The sequence below is a fragment of the Rhea pennata genome, chromosome 24, assembly GCF_028389875.1.
Source record: "Rhea pennata isolate bPtePen1 chromosome 24, bPtePen1.pri, whole genome shotgun sequence".
In the NCBI taxonomy this organism is placed as follows: domain Eukaryota; kingdom Metazoa; phylum Chordata; class Aves; order Rheiformes; family Rheidae; genus Rhea; species Rhea pennata.
This window is the reverse complement of record NC_084686.1, coordinates 308,213-331,700: the sequence shown is the minus strand read 5'-3', so window position 1 is coordinate 331,700 and position 23,488 is coordinate 308,213. Positions and strand designations below refer to the sequence as shown.

At 48.3% G+C, this 23,488-nt stretch overlaps 4 protein-coding genes across 10 annotated transcripts; 2 read left to right on the top strand and 2 right to left on the bottom strand.

Annotated features, from left to right (window-relative positions):
* Window positions 1-355: 355 nt before the first annotated feature.
* SLC37A4 (solute carrier family 37 member 4) lies at window positions 356-12,344 on the top strand. Of its 3 annotated transcripts, XM_062594703.1 has the most exons (9): window positions 356-539; window positions 724-956; window positions 2,426-2,669; window positions 4,023-4,181; window positions 5,279-5,364; window positions 6,331-6,444; window positions 7,980-8,045; window positions 9,171-9,309; window positions 10,856-12,344. In XM_062594703.1, the coding sequence occupies exons 1-9, from the start codon at window positions 392-394 to the stop codon at window positions 11,020-11,022; spliced, it is 1,356 nt and encodes a 451-aa protein (XP_062450687.1). In that variant the 5' UTR covers window positions 356-391; the 3' UTR covers window positions 11,023-12,344. The 3 variants fall into 3 exon arrangements, with proteins under 3 accessions (XP_062450687.1, XP_062450688.1, XP_062450689.1); XM_062594704.1 differs by lacking the exon at window positions 7,980-8,045; XM_062594705.1 differs by lacking the exon at window positions 10,856-12,344 and having other exon boundaries at window positions 7,980-8,120; window positions 9,171-9,249.
* Window positions 12,345-12,466: 122 nt separating this feature from the next.
* Window positions 12,467-14,222, bottom strand: TRAPPC4 (trafficking protein particle complex subunit 4). Its single transcript, XM_062594710.1, has 5 exons — window positions 14,010-14,222; window positions 13,749-13,923; window positions 13,565-13,668; window positions 13,320-13,446; window positions 12,467-12,910 (listed from the first exon to the last, which is right to left on the bottom strand). Exons 1-5 carry the CDS (start codon window positions 14,182-14,184, stop codon window positions 12,832-12,834), a joined length of 660 nt encoding a protein of 219 aa, XP_062450694.1. The 5' UTR covers window positions 14,185-14,222; the 3' UTR covers window positions 12,467-12,831.
* Window positions 14,223-14,225: 3 nt separating this feature from the next.
* RPS25 (ribosomal protein S25) lies at window positions 14,226-18,917 on the top strand. 2 transcript variants are annotated; one of them, XM_062594712.1, is made up of 5 exons: window positions 14,226-14,330; window positions 14,466-14,561; window positions 15,063-15,246; window positions 15,775-15,873; window positions 17,213-18,917. In XM_062594712.1, exons 1-4 carry the CDS (start codon window positions 14,328-14,330, stop codon window positions 15,867-15,869), a joined length of 378 nt encoding a protein of 125 aa, XP_062450696.1. In that variant the 5' UTR covers window positions 14,226-14,327; the 3' UTR covers window positions 15,870-15,873; window positions 17,213-18,917. The 2 variants fall into 2 exon arrangements, with proteins under 2 accessions (XP_062450696.1, XP_062450695.1); XM_062594711.1 differs by lacking the exon at window positions 17,213-18,917 and adding an exon at window positions 16,266-16,330.
* CENATAC (centrosomal AT-AC splicing factor) lies at window positions 17,132-20,529 on the bottom strand. 4 transcript variants are annotated; one of them, XM_062594706.1, is made up of 11 exons: window positions 20,394-20,529; window positions 20,141-20,307; window positions 19,963-20,061; window positions 19,830-19,896; window positions 19,696-19,758; window positions 19,523-19,587; window positions 18,939-19,044; window positions 18,768-18,798; window positions 18,250-18,339; window positions 18,008-18,140; window positions 17,132-17,482 (listed from the first exon to the last, which is right to left on the bottom strand). In XM_062594706.1, exons 1-11 carry the CDS (start codon window positions 20,508-20,510, stop codon window positions 17,437-17,439), a joined length of 984 nt encoding a protein of 327 aa, XP_062450690.1. In that variant the 5' UTR covers window positions 20,511-20,529; the 3' UTR covers window positions 17,132-17,436. The 4 variants fall into 4 exon arrangements, 3 of the variants coding, with proteins under 3 accessions (XP_062450690.1, XP_062450693.1, XP_062450691.1); XM_062594709.1 differs by having other exon boundaries at window positions 18,008-18,072; XR_009960701.1 differs by having other exon boundaries at window positions 17,448-17,482; window positions 18,008-18,150.
* Window positions 20,530-23,488: the final 2,959 nt, after the last annotated feature.

Below are 23,488 nucleotides of genomic sequence, written 5' to 3'. Positions count from 1 at the left end.
GTTCAAAATTTGTCTTCTGTGTGCAAAGATTGTGTATTTTTAAAAGCGGTGGTAGGTGAATCTGTGCAAGTGCCTTTCCCTGTGCCGCTCAGACTAGTCCTGTGCCCTGTTAATAGCAGAAGCTGGTGGCGCTCGGCGGCAGGTGACGCGCTCGCAGGGCTTTAAGTGGCGGGAGGGTGCGGAACAGGCCCTGTTCTAAATAAAAAGGGGAAATAAACAAGAAAACCCAAAGAACTTGCTTGTTCCCGATGCAGAGAGCGGGCGGATCCGAGCTTCCTCTTCGCTTCTTGTCAAGCCTGATCGCCGCCCCCGGGCCCGGCCCCGCCCCGGCGGCGCGCCGGCAGGTGCCGTGCCGTGCCGTGCCGTGCCGTGCCGTGCGGCGCGGGGCAGCATGGCGGGCGGCGGGTTCGGGTACTACCGCGCGGTGATCTTCGCCGCCATGTTCGGCGGGTACACGCTGTACTACTTCAACCGCAAGACGTTCTCCTTCGTCATGCCGGCCGTCATGGCCGAGGTGCCGCTGGGCAAGGACGAGCTGGGTGAGTGCCGGCGGCGGCGGCCGCCCCGGAGAGCCCCGGGCGGCGGCGCGGGCGGCCGCGGGGCCGGGCCGGGCGGCGGCGCGGGCGGCCCCGCGGGGCCGGGCCGGGCCGGGCCGGGCCGGGCCGGGCGCCCGCCGGGGCCGGGCGCGCTGCTCACGCGCCGCCGCGCTCTGCCTCGCTGCAGGTCTCATCACGAGCAGCCAGTCCGCGGCTTACGCTGTCAGTAAGTTCGTGAGCGGCGTCCTCTCCGATCGGATGAGCGCCCGCTGGCTCTTCTCCTCCGGGCTCCTGATGGTGGGCCTGGTCAACGTGGCCTTCTCCTGGAGCTCCTCCGTGGCGGCCTTCGCCGGGCTCTGGTTCCTGAACGGCTTGGCGCAGGGACTGGGGTGGCCGCCCTGCGGGAAGGTGCTGCGAAAGGTAAGTACCTGCGCGAAGCGCCGCCGGCGGCTTCCTGCGGCTCTTGTTGTGAGCTCTCCCGGCAGCAGGGCTGTACGCAGTGTCGCAGGAACGCTTGCTCTGAGGCTGGAGGAATTCACAGCTATTCCTGTTTCCTCCTAGCTGGGGAGGTCTCAAATGCCAGCCGCGCTTTCTTTTACCTCGGGGTGAAATTCCACGCACCAGATCCCGTTTATCCTAGCAGTGAATCAGAGAGCGCGTTTAGATGCCTTGGTTCTAGCTTAGTTTGCTAGCTAGTGTCTCCTTGGGAGCAGGCCTTTCCAGTTACGAGAAACATCGGGTGTTGGAGTCCAGTATTTTAAGTAGGAAGACAAAGGTCTCCTAGTCACTTTGCTGTTGTAGTCATCTAGTGCTGCGAAAGGGGGTATTCAGTTTGCGTTCTCTGTGAGCTCAGGAGTTACGAAGTGCGGCCTATTCAGACAGAATACAAGGTAACATACGGAGCAGCGTGAGTCCAGCTTCTAAGCTGCACGTACCTGGATGTTGAGACAATTTAAATAAAACAGACTGATTTCTGCTTTGTGATATTGAGGGAAAGAGTTTAGCTGTACGCAGCTAGACTGTGGCTCCCAGGTCCTGCTAGGACAACTCAGACAGCTTATGCTTAGTGAGCATAAAAGCAATCGGATAGGAAAGTCTATGTACTCTCCACACCAAGTTGGTGGGAATTTCCCTGTGATAAAACCATGTGATTTTCTTGACTGCATGTAAGATACGGAGAGATGTAAAATCCAGGAGTGCATGTACTTGCAGGAAAGGGAGAGGTGAACAGCTGTATTGCCATTCTCTGAGGCATCCAACAGTTGGCAACAAGAAGACTTTCTGAGATGGTTTTGTACACGTAAAGGAAGTTTGTGAAACACAGAAACAATATGGTGTTTCCTGAAAATATTCAAGAGCATAGCTGTTAGGTGCTTTAGTGCTCTGATATTTTCCTGTCAGCAACGACAACCCAAATGGTTCTGGCTTGGAATACACATTGCAATAGAGAGCTGATCGTGCCTGATGCTTCATGCAGCAGTGAGTCCTAAAGTTAGACTGTGACTCTCTGCTTGCCCACTATGGTACTGTGCCAGCAAACATTTCCAGGAGGACACTGTTCCTAGCAAGTGGGTATGCAGAACTGTGCACTCTTAGATTTGCCTCTCCTATCTCACATCTCAGTTTCATTATCTGTAAATAGAAGTTATTCTGAGTTGGCTCATGGTACGAACACCTGTCAAGCTCATATGATTGATGCTCGTATAATGTTTTGAGTTCCCTTCAAGAATAAGAAAATAAAAGTAGAGTCTCACTTTACTTTTTATCTAGTTTTGTAGATCTGTGTCTGAATTGCCCAGAATCTGCAGCATGGGCCTTTATTAAGGATTTTCAGGTGTCGCATCAAATTTTTCTGCAGACCTCATGCCCTTTTTCTTGTTGTTGCACAGTGGTTTGAGCCTTCCCAGTTTGGGACTTGGTGGGCAATCCTGTCTACAAGCATGAACTTGGCTGGGGGCTTAGGCCCCATTGTTGCTGCTCTCGTGGCTCTGAAGTACGATTGGCGTGTGACTTTGTCCTTCTCTGGCTTCATCTGCGTGGTTGTCTCTTTTGTTTGCCTTGTCCTGATAAAAAATGAGCCGTCGGATGTTGGGCTACCCAACATTGAACAAGGAACCAAGAAAGGGAAGAAAGGTGAGCACTGGACTTCATTGTAAACGGGGCTCGCACAGGAGGAGGTGCGGTGCCTTCTGCCTGTGATGTGGTACAAACGTGTCACTCTCGGTGTACTGAGAGCTGAGTCCTTTCCCTTTCCTGAAATTGCTCTCAGCGGGGTGTGTATAAGTGGTTGTTTTTAGCAGCTTTCTTTTGGTAACAGCTGAGCTGTTGTGTTTAAGTATAAACCATATATTCAAACTCCAGTGTAATCTTGTGGACTGGTGCACTGGCTTGTGAGACCGTCATGCTGTGAAGTGCGGCAGAGGAAGAGGCTGACTTCTATCTAGTACTGTTCTTTGATCTGCCAGTGACCACGTTTGCATTATGAAGGCACTTTTAGCCATCTGTTTCATCTCCCCATGTGTACAATGTCATTATTTAATAGCTCTGTGTTTCTTGGGGTCCTTGTTTATTTGGATTGTGAGCTGAGGTCTCCTGGGGATACTGGAGAGAGGGAAAAATGGAACAGCAGGAAATGGTTCCTTAGGTGTGACTTGCCTCTCTTCTGTGTTGCTAGAGTATGGGCAGTTCTCCCCTCACCCCGCTGCGGGTTTTGTTGGCCCCTCGCTTGCGGTGGACTCTGCTCAGCTGCTCAGTGGTGTTTTTTTTTTTTTTTTTTTTTTTTTTTTGGCCTAACCTAGAACATCTAGTTAGTAAATGTTTGTTCAGCCCACTAAACATGATGCTTCTATGAAAGCAAAACAGGTAAAGGACAATTGCAACACAGGTTTGCTGTAGGATTTTAAAGACTAGAGGAAACTCATCACATCTTCTATACTGTCTGGTGATAACCTGTGCTACTAAACCTGACCTCTTAGTATAAAAAACAACATTGTTTTCCCAGAATGTGTTTTTGGGGGGAGGAGGGTAAGTTTGTAGACATTTCTGGGAGACTGATGTAAAATCAAGGTAGCCCTTGAAAATCAACATCTTTGCTTGGATATTTGTGCTTTCTCTCACAGGCTGAGCTAAAAAGAAATATGACCTGCTTCTCCAGATTTTGTTCCACCTTTTTTTCCCTAACAATCTTTGTGAACAGTTTACTGGCAACCACGATGCAGAAAATTACTGAGAGTAGCACATGGATTATTTCTCTGAACTCATTAGTTAACAGGAAATAAATTGTCAGAAAAGTTTCCGAAATCACAGCAAACCCAGGACTAGGGGAAGGTAAAGCCATTTGTTATCAGCAGCTAGGAATATTGTCTTCTGTTAGGATGTCCTTATGCATGAATTATACTTGCAGACCTTTCTGTGCTGCCACTGAGCTGATGGGGTTCTGTGGCTGTGTTCAAACAGCAGTAATGTTCCTGGTGATCTTCCTTGCAGGATTTTCCAGTGACAATAGCACTCTGACAGAACTATTGCTTTCGCCATACCTCTGGGTGCTCTCAACAGGCTACCTGGTTGTTTTTGGAGTGAAAACATGCTGTACAGACTGGGGACAGCTCTTCCTCATTCAAGAGAGGGGACAGTCTGTGCTTGTGGGTAAGATGTAAAGCTGCATTTTTAAGCTTTATAGCTACAGTTTTGAGGATGTTGCAGAACTCAACTGGATACGGCAAAAGGATACATGTACCTCCATCTGAGTGACTACATCCTGCCTGTCTGCTTAGATACACATAGGCATTAAAATAATTCACTGATGAAGTTGCTGCGTATGCCCAGAGCAGAGTGTCTCAGTGCTGTCTTACAGCAGGGCCCACCTGGGACTGGCAGAGTGGCACCCTTGTACCAAGATGAGCTGGAGAATCTTGTTCAGCAGAGCTACACTAAGCTCACAGTGAGCTGAAAGCAGTTGAATTTGGTCTAAACCATAGCAGCTGTAGCTGCATTTTGAATGGGGAGATGGTGGGCACACCAGCCTTCTTATGGAAAAGTCTAGTAGTGTCCTTGTTAGGGAGACTGGGAAACTGGATGCAGTGACCTTGTCCTGAAGTGGTTTTGTGCATGCCGATCACATCCCATGAGAGTGTCCTGGCCACCTGGCTCAAAGCTGAAGTGAAGCTTGAGGCTTCCTCTTGAAGTTGCTCCATGCAGCCAAGAGAGCAAATTTACCACTGATGTGGAAACAGCTACAGAGGGAGTTTGGTACTGAGACTGTGGATAAGGGATCTCACTTTTCTCGACATTGCTTGTGGGTTTTATCTAAATGCTCTCTTTAATATAAGCTGCAATCTCTGAAGCAGGGGCTGACTGAAGCTTGCTCTGTGTTCCAAAAGGGTTTTATAGTTCTTTGGTTAAATTCTCAGCATCATCAGGAAATGTGTGGCAGAAAAGGACAAAGCTGGTTCTTGGCAGCTCTACTGAGGTCTGAACAAGATCTGGGGATTCAGTGGCACTCCTGCTTTTGTAGATTTGCTTTGTAAATGTTGGCATGTAAGCAACGTGCAGGGCGTCTGTTTCACTGCGGTGTACCTGTCCTGGGACAGTACGTCTCCTGAGCTACCAACTGGCAAAGAGCAAACCAAAGTCAGTATCCAGTTCTTATGACAGCACGGGCAGTGTCAGTCTGAAAACATAAAATGTGGCAGATTGTTGTGACCAAACCTGATGGCGTGTTCTTTGCTTCATCTATGTTCCAGGTAGTTCCTACATGAGTGCCTTGGAGATTGGGGGTCTGGTGGGCAGCATTGCTGCTGGATACCTTTCTGACAGAGCAGTAGCAAGAGTAAGTAATCTGTGTGCTGCGGAGCTGCTTCAAGATTTTTTACATTTGTTTTTGGCTTCCTTCGTGAGTGCTTAAAGATGCTTTCTTTTTTCCTCTCTAATACCTGCAACAGTAGTAGAGCAGAATGCTCCCCTTGCAAATTTTTTTTATGATGCTCTGGAGACTTGGGATATCTAGAAGGGAGTAGGTGGGGAGCCGCAGCCTCATGCTAGAATATAGCCCTTCTTGGTGTCATGTTTCTTTCCTCTGTCTTCCCAAGCTCTTCTTGGGGAAGCAGTTCTTCATGTAAACCACCCTGCTTTAAACTAGACTTTTGAAAATCAAACCATTCTTAGCTGACCCATCACTTTCCCTCCAACCAGAGATGGATTGGAAGGGACCCATCTCAGCAGCTTATCTAAGGTGCTCAACCATGCTCAGTCCTTGGTGGTGTTGCCACTGCATGTTACAATTGAGAGAAATAGGGCTGTACCCACTTTTTCTGTGTGCACCCAAATAACTGTTAAATACTCTAAAGGTTTTGAGAAATATGTACTCCAATGTTAGGGGTCATGATACACCTCTGTGATGGGAGATTTAAGACATGCAATCCCTTTGATTTACTGACTTTAATGTTCTTTAGAGATTTCTCTGTTGGAAGAGATCTGGTTGTTGACAGCTCTCTTCTGGCTGGAAAAAGGCATTGAAATCCAGTAGTTGGATCTGAAGCCAAATTCAAGATAGAAATAAGGCATGGTTTGTAACAGAGAAGTATCATTAATCACTACAAAAGCTTCCTTTTAACACAGCAGATTCCTGACTGCAGGCAGTCCTTCAACCAAGATCGGAAGTCTTGCTAAAAGATGTGCTTTTGATGTAGCACCTTTGTTTCTGACAGGGCTGTGTGGACAGCGTTCACTACCACGAATATAATTTGGTAGGAGCTCTTTCATTTTCTAACCTTCAGTTTTTCTTCCTGCGTTACAGGTAGGTCTGTCAAACTATGGGAATCCTCGGCATGTGCTGCTGCTTTCCATGATGGCAGGAATGTGTGTTTCGATGTATCTATTCCGGGTCACAGTCACAGGCAATTCTCCCAAGGTAATCCATGCACAAGCATCTGAAGCCTGTGTGCTGGTACTGCCAGGTCATCTTGTACCTGTGGGGTGTCGACATGGGAGAGGGTTGCTGCTTTGTGGCTTCAGAGAAACTGCAGGATAATGGTAGAATGGGAAGGTGAGCTTGTTGTTGCTGCTTTTCTTTTTTTCAAACTGAAAGGCTGATAATGTGCTTATTGGCAGTCAGCATAAAAGGGGCAGTTCCCCTCTTTCAAAGGGTTTGATTTAACTATAAAGAAAACATTCTTGGCTGTTAATTTTAATGACAGGGATTTTTGGAGGCTCGCTTTACTTTCTAAACCTATTTGTACATGGGTTTATAGCAATCCAAGATATCCTGACAGATAAATTTGTAATCTGGGTTATAGTTAATGAAACTTTCTTGTAATCTTGCCTCTGAACCATCTAGTCCAAACTTATGAATAGGAGACCTTTCTGCAGTCAAAGAACTTAAAACTGCGCTGCTCGTTTGAACTCTAACCAATTTTATAAGCTCAACCAAAAGTAACTTGAAGTTGTACACTTTTTTCACAGCCTTGTCCTCTTTAATCCTTTCACTTCTGTATTTTCAATAATATTTTCCATATCCCTTCTGCCATGTAAAACATTCTCATAAATAAAAGAAAATGTTTGTACAGAGGGCAGAGGAGGAGAGGTACAAGCTAGTGTTCTCAAGTGTATCGGGGCTATTAAAAACATAAGAATCCATTTTGGTGGTGAGCAGCTTTGGGCAGGTTTTGTCACTGTCATGACATTATGTTATGACAAGATCTGCCTCTGCAGGAGGATGTAGGGTATCTTTGTTAAGGTCAGCAAACAGTTCAAGTTTGACATTGATTAGAACTTTTGACAAACGTTGCTTTGAAGCTTCACTAGAGAAAAGCATGAGAGCTGACTGAAGTCTGAAACCAGCCTAGAAACAGGATGTTAGCTATTAATAATGAATATGTTTACATGTTGGAATAAATGTCAGATTTAGTGATTTGCCATCACTTGTGGCTTTAAAGCAAGCTAGCTGTCTTTCCAAAGCACATGTTAGCTCAAACAGTAGTTCTGGGTGCAGTGCAGGAATTGGCCTTGTAGAAGGATGGAAGAGCAGGATGCGTCTCTGTAGGGAACTGCAGGACCAGTCACCTTGATGCAAAAGCTATGCAGAGAACAGGATCAGTTACGTTTCAGCTTTAATGTCAAATGTCAAGAAAGGATCAAGAAATGCTGATTCTGACTACTTGCAAGTGATAAAGTCTTCATTAGGCAGAAGTTGTAGGGCTGGCTCTTCAATGGTGAGGAATTTTGTAATAGGAAGCCTAATAATTTCCTGCACCCTCCCCCAGAACGATAGGTTTTGCGTTTCCTTTGTTTGCACGACAGAGAAGTGGGTTAACTTTGTCTGTGTTAGACTGCTGTTGCTACCTAAGCTGGTTTATTGGCTATGGTGTATATGTACTTCTGTCCATCGTTCCCTAATGACTAAACAAACAACATTTCTTTTCTTCTTTTTCCTCTTTTCTTCTTCAGGAAAATAACATCTGGACTGTAGCCTTGCAACCTCTAGCTGATCTTACAGGCCTAAAAGAACATGAGGTTTTCTGCCTTGCATTTCTTTATTCCTCTGCCTGTTTCTGCTTTCACTGATAAGTCCTTTTCCTATCCTGGAAGGTTGGTTAGCACTACAGAACTTAGAACTAGGGCATTAAGAAGATTTCTCTAAGTCTTGTAAAAGAAATCTCTTCTTAAATTCATTTCCTGAAACTAGCTGAATTTTAAAAAGTCGCAATTTAAAACTTGTAAATTTCTGTGTAAAAAGTTTTGAGGATGTTTGTTCATCAGGTAAAATGTAGCTGGTTAAAGGGCCTTGTAGATGAGGCACAAAACTGGAGGTTGGGAAGACCGATTCTATTCCTGCAACAGTCTTTCTGCTTAATTTTGGCAAGCTCCTTCCTAATCCTTCATCTCTGTTTCTCATCTGGAAAATAAGATGCTATTTACTCTCTCCTTCGCATTTTGAAGTAACGTTTCTTATTTGTAAAGCACGTTATAATCTCGAGATGTCAAGTTATTCATTCTTTGTCCTTTCACATTTTGAAACATTTGAAACATTCTGAGCCCAGTAATTTTCTAAGAGTGTAAGCTGACATTGAAGTTCAAACTGTTTTTTAGTAACAAAGAGGCTATCAGATAGCGGCTTCTCACACCTAAAGATGTTTTGTCATTAGCTTTTATTTGAAATGAGAATGGCTTTTACTCAGTGGCCTCCAGGACCATTTTTAAAAGTGATAGATTCACAATTCTCTCTTGCCATTTCACAGGCATATTGCTCATCCCTCTTCTAAGTTCTGGTCCTTTCTTGCAAAACAGTTCATGTTGCATGTATACAGTGTAGTGGGGAGAAGTGTAGGAGAAAGGAGAGCTTGCGCTGGCTAACGAGATAGCGTGCTGGAGATGTCGCTGGGCCTGCATGTACGTGGCAGTGGGGTTTGTCGCAGATGTTAGCTCTTCTTTCTGCAGGCCAGGGAGTCGGCATCAGCTAGAAAATGTCCAAAATTCTTTCACATACTGTGTGTGGCATTTAAGACTTTATTCTACATAAAGAACCTTTGCAAAACCATGAGTTAGAGCTATACAGGAAAAATACTTATGTGCAGTTATGACTGACATTGGTAAGATGCAAAGATCCCACTTCTGATCTTACTTTACTTGTTTTGGCAGCTGTGGATACTGACTCTCGGAGCTGTCTTTGGGTTTTCTTCATATGGACCCATCGCCCTTTTTGGAGTTATAGCCAATGAAAGCGCCCCAAACAACTTGTGTGGTACCTCCCATGCCATTGTGGCTCTCATGGCCAATGGTGAGTAACACCCATTTCCCTTTCCCCAGAAACAAACAGAGCCGATGCTTGTTCTTGATAAGTACGGTCTGGCCCCCAAGATGGCATCTGTCTAACAGGGACAGATAATGGAGGTGGAAGCAATAGCTATTCCTTTGCAGTTAGCTGTGTGCGTGCCTTAAAAGCAATAGATTCAGGACCTCCCTAACACCGCATTTTGTGCTTACTGATTCAGTCTGCAACCCCCAAAAAAAGAGTTCTAGGCTACACTTGGTGCTTCTTATCTGCAGTAGGCTATGGAAACTGTAGCTACTCATATGGATCCAAAAGGATCGAAGTACAAAAGGACAGATCCTTTCATGGTTGTTCCCCTAGCCTGCAGCTCAGGAGGTAGGATTTAATTTGTGGACTGTTATCAGGATGTAACTGGACAGGAGGAACCCTGCCATCATAGTGTCTGTTAGCAGCCATTGTTGGATAACTAGAGGGATCTGTGGCCTGACCCAACAGTGCTGGATTTTATCCTTGACAGGGTGACTGTATGGAGATGTGCCAGACTGCCTCATACCTCTCCTTTGTGCAGCCTTTTGAGACTTTACTCAGAAAGGTTGTAAGAGACTTGCTTACTGCTATTGTTAGCTGAATTCTTCTCAGTCCATTAGAATAGGTGGATTCTTATAAGCTATAAAACATGTAAATACCTTTTCGTATCTTAAGCTCACAATTTTGGAGGCCATTTGCAATACTCAGCTGAACAGACATGACCTACGCATATAGTTCGGGGTTGGCCCAGTTTGGTTCGAATCTGGACACGCAAAGCAGTTCAGAGGGTGTCCTCGCCCTAAAGCCCTATTATCCAGTGTGACCAAGCAGCAAGGTGCCAAAGCTTGGAGTCGGCCCTTGAGGTCTGGTTTTGCCTCTATCCATGTGCCCTTCCTGCTGCAGGTGACTCTCTGCTTTGTACCCATTAGCACTAAACTCAGTCTTGTACTTCCCGAAACGCGAGGTCTGCTAAGTGCTGTTCAGTGATGTGTCCTGGATCTAACATCACTTACAGCAAGAACCGAATAGACTGTAGGGAATATCTGATAGAGCTAGGTGCCACTGGAGATGTCCAGGATATGGTGACTAAGCCTGCTCAGCTATGCTAACCTACACACAGCCTGTAAAATACATGTTTATATAGCTGTGTGTGTAAAACAGTGCAGAAACATGGAACATAGTCGTCCTGTAAATTAATAGCAACCACTTTTTACCACACAGTTCCACATATGGAACCCAGAAAAAGGGTGGCCATAGACTGCTTGCATATGTGTTCTGAAAGACCGGGCATTAGTTGTTATATCTGCTGCCCTGGGAGTATCAGAAATATTCCCTGATACACCTTACAGATTTTTGTCTAGTACTTTAAATTCAGATCAGGCCTGAGGAATTTTTATAAATGCAGAAACGAGTCAAATACCAGTATTAGGAAATGAAATTGAGAAGTTCAGGTGTTACTACTGTTTTTCTTATTTATTTATTTATTTATTTACTTATTTATTTATTTATTTATTTATTCTTACAGTTGGGGGATTTCTGGCTGGACTACCGTTCAGTACGATTGCTAAGCACTACAGCTGGGCCACAGCCTTCTGGGTAGCTGAAATCACCTGTACTGGTAGCACAGTGGCCTTCTTCTTACTGCGAAACATCCGCACCAAGATGGGTCGGATTCCCAAGAAGGCTGACTGAAGCTAAGCTGCTTGGCCAAAAGGATGCCCCTACATTGACATGAATGATGCATGTTTTATTAACTGGCCTAAGAGCGCATTACCTATTGCTGCAACCTAGATAAACATGTCTCAATTTCTCATTCACTGTCATGTGCCTGAAGGCACAAAGTTCCTGGTACCAATTACTTTTTTCCTAGAAATGTGATAATTCAGTTAGCTTACATTTGCACATATCTTACCCTACCTCCTTTTCACAGCACCATTCATGAAATAAGCAGGTTTCGCAGCCTGAGCTACTAAACTGGAAGTACTGTAGGATGACTGGCTTCAGGTGCTGCTGTCACATTCAGTTTCATCTCCCTGTTGGACTTAACTGGCAATTCAGCCTCGCTGCAGGGCCCTGAACTGACCCTTTGCTATTTTCATTCAGCCCTTCTAGTTCCTCTAAGCACAGCTGTCTTAGTTTATTTAGGTGCGAGCTCCCTGCTATCTCTCTGCCCTGGAACAATGGCACATCAGTGAATAACAATTACTGGAGTGTTGCTTTGTAGCTGATGGAGAGCAGCATCCTGTTAGCTTTACCCTAGATTAGCTGGTACAAGCGAGGGTGGTGTTTTGCTCTGCATGAGCTGTAGATCACTGCCTGTGCTGCTGTGAGGTGGCTCTCTGCAGCACTATGAAATAGGCAAGCTTCCCAGAAATTCTTGGCACTTCAGGGTAAAGCATTTAGCTAGAGGAGCACCTTCTGTTGACTGCTCCTGCGCAGTGTCATATGCATGTACAGTGTTAATGATTTGCAGGGTAGGCAGCGGCTGCCAAGTCAGCTTGCAGAAAGCAGTCTGCAGATCAACCAGGAAAACTGACCCAGCAGCAGGTACTGCAGTAGCAACTACCACAGGCCCACATCTGCAGGTGGGTTTCATAACCTGGTATTTCTAGCACCAGCTTGCATTTCTCAGTAAGAGACCTATAGTCTGGGATGTCTGCGGTCAAAAGCTGGATCTCTCATGGCTACGGGTAGCAGTTTGGGCTATCTCTGAGAGAAGACCTTAGCAAAGCTACTGCTGACTGTAAGCAAGTCAAACCCAGCTCTCTTTGCAATAAGTAGCCTCGGGTTTTAACCAGGATTTTGATGAATATTCTTGCATTTCTCCAGAAGGATTTACTGGTTTAGGGTCCCAGAAGAAGGAAGTTCAACACATGAACCTCTACACAGGTACTTTGGTGAACAGATTAGATACAAGAGTAGATAGCCCTAATGAAGATAATGGAAGTAAATTACACTTTGTACTTAATTGTAAGATCTACCATCTGTGAAATAAAAATGAAGCAGTATCAGAAGAGCTCTGTTGTCCTATGGAGAATGGTGAAAGCAGAACCATCCAGAATGGATTATTCTCCCGAGGTGCTGTCAGGGAGCTACTGCAAATTTATCCTGAAAACAGAAAACAAATAGCCATCCACCTCTTTAAGGAATCTTTATCATTTCTACATAAAGAACCTTCACAAAACCGTAAGTTAGAGCTATACAGGAAAAATACATATGTACAACTGTAAAACACAAACTACAGTAGGGCTGCAGAACTGCGTCTTCTCTTTCTTCATTCAGGAACAGCAGAGCTGCAGTAACAAAGTAAGCTTCTGTGGCCCAAGGTAAACAGTGGCAACAAGTCTGTTTAAGGTAAACATCACACGAAAAATGCACGAAGCATGTTTTGGGAAGATGCAGTTTCTTCTGTGCAGGACAGAGTTCTGGGAGAGACCAAGTGAGGAAGAGAGATGCTCTGCTCTTTAGGGAAAGGAGTTTGTGAAGCAGGCAAACGTTTTTCTATGATCCAGGCCCAAACGGTCCAGCTTTTTCTGCTACCTCCAAAGCAAGTTTCAAGTTCTGATCAAACAATTCACATCTGAAACATTCAGAAAATCAGAATGAGGTGGCTTCACGTGCAGAAGAGGTTAACAGAGACAAGACCTATACATTCTTTGGTCCTACATCCTTCAAGGAGAGACTCCCTGAGTCAAGAGGCAACAACTTGACAGCTCTGAAGTAAGATTAAAGCCCCTTATATGGGCTCTAGAGTTATGAGAGGGCTGGAGGAGTCATACTAAGAAAAAGCACTTCCCATTTCTCCAAGAGAGCAGCACGGAGGAATTTTTAAATCGTGTCCTGTGCTTCCAGCAGCGTGCTCCGTTCTCCTGCTCTGTGACTTCTGTATCATCTTAGTTACTTGAGAGCTGTCAGCATTTGTTATTGCACAGGCAAAAACCAAAGAGGTGCTGAGGCTGTTTCTTACTGAATGTGGGCTTCTTCCTTACCTGATTGGCATTTCCAGCGAGTAGAAAGGATTCTTCAGAGCAAAGTCAGAATAAATCTCATAGATTTTGCGCAAGAGGGAGTCTATCCCGGATTGTCTTGGATCAGCGAGTACCACAAACTTGATCCCTAGAATCACAGGGGCATAAGCATGAGGATATAGGTGACAGCTGCAGCGAGGCAGAGGTACCTTTCAGGTGCAAGTGGGAGTGTTTTCCCAGGACAGTGAGCAGATGCAGCGAGGTACCTGTCAGGGTCTGGAAGCAGTGCAGCTTGAAGGTGTCAGTCTCCAGCATCTCAATCCCGGAGCTACCCAGCTCTGGGGACAGCTGTGACCCGATGGCAAAGAGCCTGTGGGGAGATAGCCCTTAGTGGTGCCCGCTCCCCTGCCCCTGCCCCCTCCCTCCCCCGGCACAGCCGGCCCTGCTCACGAGTGGAACATGGAGGCCAGCATGAGCTTCTCGTTGGAGGAGAGCCGGTGGCGGCCGAAGCGAATGGACACCGGGTAGTTGGCAGGGTTGCCCAGGAACTCCAAGATGTCCTTCCCGTCCGCTGTGAAGCGCCCGTTGACCTCGGCACCGTTGATGGCCAGCACGGCGTGGCCCACTGTGGGGACAGCGTGGAGGTGAGCAAGGCCCAGGCCCCCGGCCTCCCCCCGGGCCTTGAGCGTCCCCCCCAGGGGCGGGGCGCACCGCGGATGCCGTCGCGCTGTCCGAAGGCGACGACGACCCGCTCGTCGTGCACGCGCAGCACGAGGTCCAGCGGGTAGCTGAAGGTCTTCTCGGTGTCGGCGCGCGGCGCGTAGTGGTCCAGCTGGTAGATGAGGCCGCCCGCCTTGTTCACCACGTACACGCTGAAGATGGCCATGGCGCCGCCCGCCCGCCGCGCGCCCCCGGAAGTGACGCCCGCCTGCCCCGGAAGTCGCGCCGCCGCACGGGGTTTCTCGCGCTGCTCGTGCGCGGCGCTTCCTTTCTCGGCCGACATCTTGGGGGAGCAGCAGCTGGAGCAGCATGGTGAGCACGGGCCGGCTCCCTGCGGGGGGCGGCGGGCCGGGGTGATGCGGGCTACGGCAGGTGGGGAGCGGGGGCGGCGGGCGGGGGCGATCCCTGGCGGCGATCCCCAGCGCGCCCTGCTCCCCTCCCCCCCAGCCTCCTAAAGACGACAAGAAGAAGAAGGACGCGGGCAAGTCCGCCAAGAAGGACAAAGACCCGGTGAACAAGTCTGGCGGCAAGGCCAAGAAGAAGGTAGGAGCCCGTGGCGGGGCCCCAGCGTGTGGCCTCCTGGGAGGGCGGCAGGGCGGGGGCGTGTGCTGGCCGGGGCCGCGCCAGCAGGCGGTCGGGGCCCCCAGGCCGGCCGCACGCGCAGCACAGCTGAACCCGAGCAACGCCATGGCTGGCAGGGCACTCCGTGCACTGTGGCAGCGCAGGGGGCTGTCGTGTTGTCAGAAGAGCTGGTTCTTCATCTGTAAGTAAAGTGAATGTGGCAGCATGAAACTGTAACAAAAGGCTTTGCTCCTTTTACAAGATAATGAGTACCTGCTGTGTGGACATGCATAAGTTGGCAGAGACCATCTTGTGTGTCTGCTCAATCCCCCAATCTGATGTGATGCAAGGAGATTTGATGATGCCATTCTTGGCACCATCATCTTCAAACTAAAACTTTTTTTTTTTTTTTTTTTTTTTTTGTGTGTGTGTGTGTGTGTGTGTGTAGAAGATAGTTTAATGTTTTTTTCTCTTTTCGAGTAGAAGTGGTCCAAAGGAAAAGTTAGAGACAAGTTGAACAACCTCGTCTTGTTTGACAAGGCCACTTATGACAAACTGTGTAAAGAAGTGCCCAACTATAAGCTCATCACACCTGCAGTTGTCTCAGAAAGGCTGAAGATTCGGGGCTCTCTGGCTAGAGCTGCTCTTCAGGAACTGCTTAGCAAAGGTAAATACTCAAACTTAGGAAAAATACCAAGCTGCTTAAATTAGTTTTTTTTTATTATTATTATTTTCTTTACTCAGAGGATTTTGTGCTGCATCCAAAGAGCACAAATTGGCCTATTTTTGAAGAATCCATAGCATTTAGTTGGTATTTCAAAAGTGCCCCAAAGTAGGGAGTAGAGGCTGTGTTGTATTTAGTGACATTGCTGTAGTAGGAAAGTACTGCCAAAAGGCCAGGTTGCAATTCAGCTGCTCCTGGATGCAAATGACTGCCTTGTACAAGCACACCTACCAGGCTGCCTCTTGGACAGCATCAAAGTATCGTTAGCTCTGGGACTTCTGTATTGTAGACAGAGCCTTGGACTGGCTATAAGGTTGATACAAGATGTTTTAAGTGTCTCTAATAGTAGATATTAGGTATCATAGTATTTTCTATAGCATGCTGTTCATCTGCTATGCCATAGCCTGTGGGAGTGCAGCATCCTCGATGTCCTCCTGTAATACGCATGCTCAAATCATTGTCTCTTGATAGGTTTGATCAAGCTAGTGTCCAAGCACCGAGCTCAAGTGATCTACACGAGAAACACAAAAGGTGGAGATGCGCCTGCTGCTGGGGAGGATGCATAGGAAGGTGAGATGACAGGCTGCATTGGGGTGCTGCGTTTTGCTTTGTCAGTGGCCAGCAATCTGCAAGGTACGGTGATGGCAGGATGCTTGTGATGGAAAACTCCAAAGTTCTCTGAACTGGGCAGTTCTCCCACCTGTTCAGAGGACACTGCTCACACTGAGTAGTTTCCTAGATGGTGTTACTGGAAACATCAGTTCTGAGAGTTAAAAAGTAACTTGCTATTTTTTCCCTAGTGCCTATGCAGTAGGGAAAGAATTGTGTGCTCTTGAGTCCCATGGGCTGCTGGTTATGCAGGTGTCTCTAACCTGCTGTCAGTGGGTAATTGAAAGAGCTCTCATTCGGACGTTTGCTTTGTGTTGAACTAGTTGTCTGATTTGGTACTTCTTGCTTTGCAGATTCCCCAGTGACCTCTTCAACAATATGTCTCATGTAGATGCACGCAATAAAATTACTGAAATAAGTTTTTTGCTTCTTTTTCAAGAATGTGTATGTTTCATTATTGATGTATTTGTTATTATGTATCCCACTGAGAGTGGATTCCTGATATAGGTCACAGGTATCTTCCTGTACAAGCCAGTTTTTGTCAAGCTTTTAGCATTCATACGTTGTTATGAATGTGCTGTAGGCATTTTTTTTATATTGTAAAATTGGAAGGAACTTGAACATCACTAAGCACTAAAATAATACAAACTGTGTTCAGTTTTTCTAGTAGGAAAAGATTAAACTTTGTGTTTCTTGAATTCTAGATAGTGAAGGTGCTAGTCGGAGTATTATGATTATTCATTTAAACTCTGTGTAAACAAGCAGTGCCCTCACCTTTCAGTGTATACAAGGAAACAGTATCTGTCAGGTCAGCATCGGGTGGGCAAGTAAAGGTAAGCAGCTCTAAATGAGGCTGTAAATATGTTGTTTAAATTAAGATGAAAAGCTGGCCATAGGGAAGGCTTTTAAAGCCTCCTCTTTTTATATGGCAAACTGATTATGATCACCTCGGAGGTGATGCAGAACTGGACTCTTTATCCTGCAGGTTGTGTGTTGAAGCTTTGGAAGTAATACAGTGTGGCATCAGTTGCCCTGAGTGCTGCCTCTGCCTCTCAGCAAGTTTCTATTAGTCTATTAACACACACATTTTTTTTTAAATCATTTCTCACAAACTTACTTAAAGAGATGCCATGTAGTACAGCAATATAGGACGCTGACACCATGTGCTGTATATGCCAGGCTTCTGGATAAAAAGATAAAAGCAAACAGGCAGGAGACCTTCCTTGCTGGCAGGTTTTACCTTTGTGTAATTTATGACTTAAAAAGCAGTGCCTGGATGCATATTACATGCCCATTACAGGGGAAACAAATCTACTGCAACATCTCTTGCTGAAGGCTACTCCGCAAAAGCTGCTCAGCCCATAGGATTATCCTTTCGTCAGCCTGCCCTCCGTGGAACTGAAGACAACTAGACGGATACACAGAGCCAAACCTGGCAGCAGCAGCAGTGATACAACTGCAGCTACCTCCAGTCTGCCTTTTCACAAGGGTCTGAGTTTGGTCTCATCTATGCTCTTTTTCTGATCACCTTTTTTTCTTCTTTTCCCCCAATTCAGCTCTAAATTGATGCCTGAAAAGGAAAGTATAGATATAAGAATGCAACAGCCTTCTCAAAGTGGTAGTGACAGCTGCCGTGTCTACCAAATAAAACAGTGCTATGCAAAGCATTTTAGAACAGAAGCATTCCTCAAGTAGTTGTTCTTTCAGTCATGTCAGTGAGCTGCTTTCTGGCAGTCCTTTCAGCCAGCTGACACAAATTTTGAGTAGACTACAAGCTGCCAGCAGGGCAAGTGTGTGTATAGGCACAAATATGTAGGTGTGATGCATTAGCAGTGTTCACGAAGGCAGGCACCTTTATGTGTGGTAGCTGCAGCAGTGAAGCTTGAAGCTTATCTTGCAAGTCACTTGTGTGATGTTCCAGGAACAGAATGATTCTCTGCCTGGGATGAATACTGAGTGGAGTAACTCCTATTTCCTGCGGTAAGACACGTCTCCTCACCGCTGTTGCTATTGCAGAACCTACTCCTTTAGTAGCGTGTAGAAGGACACTGCACACCCTCAGTTCAGCATCAGTCTATGCTATCCTGAAGCTCACCTGGACTGCCACCTCCTGCCATGGTTCCAAACCCGCCCAAAGGAAGGAAGCCAGCTGTCGCCTGTCTGGGAGGTATGGTCAAAGTTGGCACCGACACGATCTGCCGGGAGCTTTTTCAGCTTCTGCTTTTCCTCTAAAAAATACTTGGTTTAGTGGAGGTTTGTCAGACAAAATACTTTTGCTTCTTCAGTGCCATACTGGAATGAGCTTAAAGTTAACTGGAATGTAAAAAAGGCACTCACTTTGTTTGAGAAATTCCTCATATGATGGTCCAATTTGTTGTTGATTTCCAGCCTCCTCCTCTTCCTGTATTAGCCAGGGAGGTCTTGCTCCTAGAAGTTACAGGGAAAAGGCACGTAGCTCCCGAAGTGACCTAAATGCGTAACCTGAGATAGGGAAAATATCCCCTTCCCCTATACCTGCAGCTCACCCTTCCAAACAATCTGCTTTGAACTGCATAAAGAAAGCAGCAGGCTTGCCTTGGTAAAGGCCATGATAGATCACACCCAAAACAATACATTCCTCACAACTATTAGTATATAGCACATATATTCCTCACCTACATTTTAAAGGTCCAGCTGAGATCCCCTAATACAGAAATGTTTTATTTTAGTGTGTCAAAATATTAGCAAAAGATTTAGCACCTGTAGGTTATGCCATGACCATTTTAAAATTGCTTTAAATGCTGCCTGTTGTATTTGCAACCCAAGGATTTTCAATGGAACAGTAACAAAGTGAGTCAAGCACTAGGAGAGATTACCTGTGTGAATATTTCCTCTCCCTTCTGTTTCCTGTTACCAGAAACATGAGACACCCATTAGAAACTGATGCTTCTGAGGGTATTTTAAAGAATGATGTTACGTGCATTCTAGTACATAAGAAATAAAGAGATTATAATTCATTAGCAAAATTAGGTAATGATCTTCCCTACCTGGTGGCCAATAAAAGTCAAAGCATGGCCTGGTTCCATCCAATTCAAATCAGGTGCTTGCTGCATTCCACTTGGGCCAGGCTGCTCTGCATCATGAGAGATGTCCCTTGGAATACAGGGGCCAAAAGACAGTGTGAGAGAGGTTAGGAACTCTTTGAAAGTTTGGCAGGTAGCGACTAAGTTTCAAGAGCGAAAGTGAAGAATGAATGTGGCAGTGGTAGTACTGTATTTACTGTATTTGCATCTGGAGAGTTGTGCAGTAAGACGGGGAAAGGAGTAATGTTCTGTGTGTGTGATACTGTTTATATGGTATCGCTGTGCTGGCTGTTCATGGCTGTTGATGCTTACACACCTCTTCATAGGTGAGAGAGTAATTCTTCTGCAGATGGGTAGCTTGCTATGGTCTAGAAAAGTTTGTTTGTCAAGCGTCTGACTGCCTGAATTAAAGATCTGGTGATGGCAGCGTCATCTCCAAACAAGGGCAGCAAGAAGCACCACTGCCAAGGGATGGCACAGGGTTTTGAGTGCAGTACAGATCAGCAGCCAGGGAGGAGACTGGCAGCAGTGCACAGACAACGTCCTACCCTCTGTGTCCTGTCGTGGAGTTGTGGAGAGCAGGTCCGGCACAAAGCTGTGGCTGCGGCTCTGTCTGCGGCCGAGTTGGATGGAGGAAGAAGGATCAGTGTTTCTGAAGGCCCCGAGGCGGCGGGGCTGCCGGGGGCGGGCGGAGCGCGGGCGGCCCCGCCGCGGCACCCACCTCCAGGGCGGCCTGCAGCGCCTCCTGCCGCCGGCGCTCCGCCTCGCGGATGCGGGCCGCCATCTGCGCGAGAGGGACAGTGAGGGCGGCGCCGCGCCCGCGGGCCGCGCCGCGCCGCGCCGCGCCGCGCCCACCTCGCGGACGCGCTCCTCCTCCCGCTCCTCGTAGGCGGCCAGGGCCCGCGCCAGCGACTCGGTGAACCTGCCGGGCAGCGCCGGTGAGCGGCGGCGGGGGCGGGCCGCGCCGCCGCCGCCGCCCGGCACCTACCGCCTGTAGTCCTCGGCCGACACCAGGAAGCGCTGCCGCAGCGCCGCCTCGGCGCGGTTCTCCCGCCAGAAGCGCGCCGTCTCGCGGCGGTGCTCGGGCCTGCGGGGCACGGCCGTCAGCGCCCGCCGCGCCGCCGCCCCCGCCCCCGCGCCCGCCGCGCCGCGCCCGCCGCGCCTACCCGGCCAGGTGCTGGAGCAGCGCGGCGTGCGGCAGCGCCAGCCCGCCGCGCCGCCCGTCCCGCGGCACGTCGCGCCCGCAGCACAGGCACCACACGCGCCGCTCGGGCTCCGCCGCCTCGCAGCGCCGCACCGCCGCGCCGCCGATCGCCGCCCGCGCCGCCTCCACCTGCGGGCACACGCGGGCGCCATGGCGGGGCTGCGGCGCCCCTCCGCGCCGCCCGCCCGCCCGCCCGCCCGCGCGCGCTCACCCACCTTGGCCTGCAGCCGGCCCAGCGCCTCCCGCAGGCGCTGCCGGTGCGCGGCGCTGTACAGGTGCCGCCGCCCGGCGAAGGACGTGCGGCGGCACACGCCGCAGTAGTGCGGCGCCATGGCGGCGGCGGCGCCGCCCGCGCAGGCGCCCGCGGGCCGGGCCGGGCCGGGCCGGGTGGCGCAGCCGCGCGCCTGGTGGCGCCCGCGCGCCGGAACCGCCCGCGCCGGAACCGCCCGCGCCGCTCGCCCCGCCCCGGCCCGCCGCGCGCGGCCGTTGGCGGCCGTTGGCGTCGCGCGCGCCCTGCCCCTGTCAGCGCCGCGGCGCCCGAGCATGGCAGCGGGCGGGCCTGCTGGGGCGAGGAGAGCTGTGGCGGTGGCCGGCGCGGGGCGGCCTGGAGCCCTGGGGTGCAGCTGGTGTTGCTGCGGGCGGCCCTCCGCCGGCGCCAGCGGTGCGGCTTGGCGCGGCCGGCGCGGGCCTGCCGGCCGCTGTTTCCGGTGGTGCGCCACGGTCGAGGCTCCTAACGTGCCCTGCGAAGGTCACTTTTCCTGGGCGCTGCCTGAGCATGTGTGCTGCCGTGTCCATTTAGAGGAGCCTTTCTGTCGTCGGTGCCTGGCCATGGCTTCCCTTGTCCCCTGCGTGCCACCGCCTCAGTGCAGGCACTGCTGTGGAGAGGGCTGAGAAGGGCAGAGCTGAGAGCAGTTGGTGGCTTTGAGGGATTGCTCAGCAAATGCAAAAACCTTGTTTTCTGTCTTCAGAGACCGTTAATTTTGTAGGAACTTGTTTCTGCTCTGTACCGAACTCACAGCTCTGGTGTGTGCTTCTGCAAACTCATTTGGCATATGTGCATTTCAACAGGTTTAACATAGGCTATAAATGACAGGGGAAGGAGGGGGCTAACAAGACATGTGGAAGTGGCGTGAAGTTCAGTCTAGACTCTTCTGATGCTGTCTTCCATGAAGAAGGATTGGGATTGCTGAACATATGTAAGACATGGGCACACAAATGAGTCGCTGCACATTTTCCTTCTGATGTTGCACAGATGGCCATAACCTATTTGAAGCACAGTAATGTGTCTCTGAGGGCTTGCAGGGTTTCTGTAAAGTATAATCTTTGGCAGAAAGCTTATCACAGCTGTTTCTGAGCAGGGTGGTACCTGGCAGAAATCACAAGCTTATGATGGGGGGCAGTTTTAGCTCAGTTGTTTAGCGCGTGGTGCTGTTAGTGTTGGGGTCGGGGGTTCAATTCCTGTATGGGCTATGCTGAGGGCTGGAGTAGATGATCTCCAGAGGTCTCTTCCAACCTTACCATTCTGTGATTCTATGATGCTTGCAGAGATGTGGTGGGTAAGTCCAGGGTTGTAGCCAATGAGGTTTAATGCCTTTTTTCCTCTTCATTCCGGTCTGTGTCCAGAGTGATATCTTGGTAATACTTCTACCAGTAGTCTGAAGATGAGTGGAGCAACCTTCTTGCACAAGACATTCTCTGGCCTTTTGACTCAAGGAGCAAGATGGTGAGTTGACCTTACCTGGAGCTAGAAATAGTAGCAGCCTTCTCCATAGAATATTGCACACCCAGTTAGCTTGTCATCTCTGTCAGTGTTTACAAGTAAGATAAGAGTGGAGGGATCTTACTGAGCAGCTATGTACAGGCTACTGGGCTTTCACCATGCTTCTATATGGACTAGAGTATTAGGGTTACGTGCGTTCATTTCTCTGTGGTGTCCACTCTGTGGATTCTGATACTTTTGATTAGGAAAACCTTTTGTTTCTCGTGGTAGCAACATACTCTGAAAACATTGGACTAAACAATGTGTGGGATAATGGAAAACTCCTCCTGATAATGAGGACTTTTAAATGACTGCTAGGCAAATCACAGCTTCACTGAAGTGAGGAGCTTCCATAGAATCTAATATGTAGTCTTTTGTGTGTGGCTAAATCCCAGCCTGGTCAGTCTCTCACTTCAGGATGTTCAGTTTTCAGATTCACAGGTAAATCTATGTCTTTTTTCAATATCTGTTTGGAATTTTCCTTGCTGCAGCTTGAAATCATTGCTTCTTGTACTTCTGCTGTGTACTTGAAAAGTGTGGCTCCATCTTCTCTGTAGCTCCCCCAGTAGATGGTCAGAGACAGCAATTAGATCGCTCCAAAGCTGCCTCCAGACTGAACAACCCCAGGCTTCTCAGCCTCATATACTCCAGCACCTTAACTATTTTTAGTGGTTCTACACTGGACTCTCCAAATTATCAATGTCTTTTTTGGTCACAAGTACAGAGCATCAGACTGGTCCTAGGGCAGGTAACACCCTTCCTCTTGTTCTGGCAGTATTAGGACTGTTTGTTCTGTGACAGTCTGTGGAACACGATGCCTTTAATACCCACCCCACATCTCTTCTGAGAAGTCAGCCACAGCAGTAGCATTTACCCTGGCATTTGATGCCAAGAGGCAGATGAAGAAATCCATGTGACAACCGCCATCTTCGTCTAGCCCGACTGTAACTCTATTAGAACACCATCTGAAGGCACTCCATATACCTCTGGGAGGTGCTGACCTCACACATAATCTCCTTTTGGTACAGTCTGCCTGGTATCCTGGTCTGACTCCTTTGTTCTTCTGCCTGTCCACGCACAGTTCTGCAGTGATCTCAGCTTCTTGCCAAATTTAATAAGAGCAGAGGATGGTCACAGTCTAGTCACAGGCTGAAGGAAAATACCTAAACTTCAGTGCAAGGTTTATGAAAGTAACTTGATTAACTCAATGCTGCCATCTAGTGAGGCCACATATTCAAAAACAATTCACCTGAAATGTGGTCCTGGTTATGCAGACTTTACACATGGGTCTGGCAGCTATCTTCCTCTGACTTCTTAAATGATCAGATGAAATTAGTGCCCAGCTGTGTAGACCCACCCTGCACAGTGTTTTTTCTGCCCCCTGCTAGAGAGGGAAACTACCTTTCTACCACATGCTTTCAGGCTTGAGCCTAGGGATCAAAAAACTTTTAACATATTGTCTGTTCTTTTATACTCACGTAGGTTTCTTAATAAAGTTTTGTACAGCTTGTGTCATACAGTGAACTTGCCAATCATCTATTAAAATTCAGC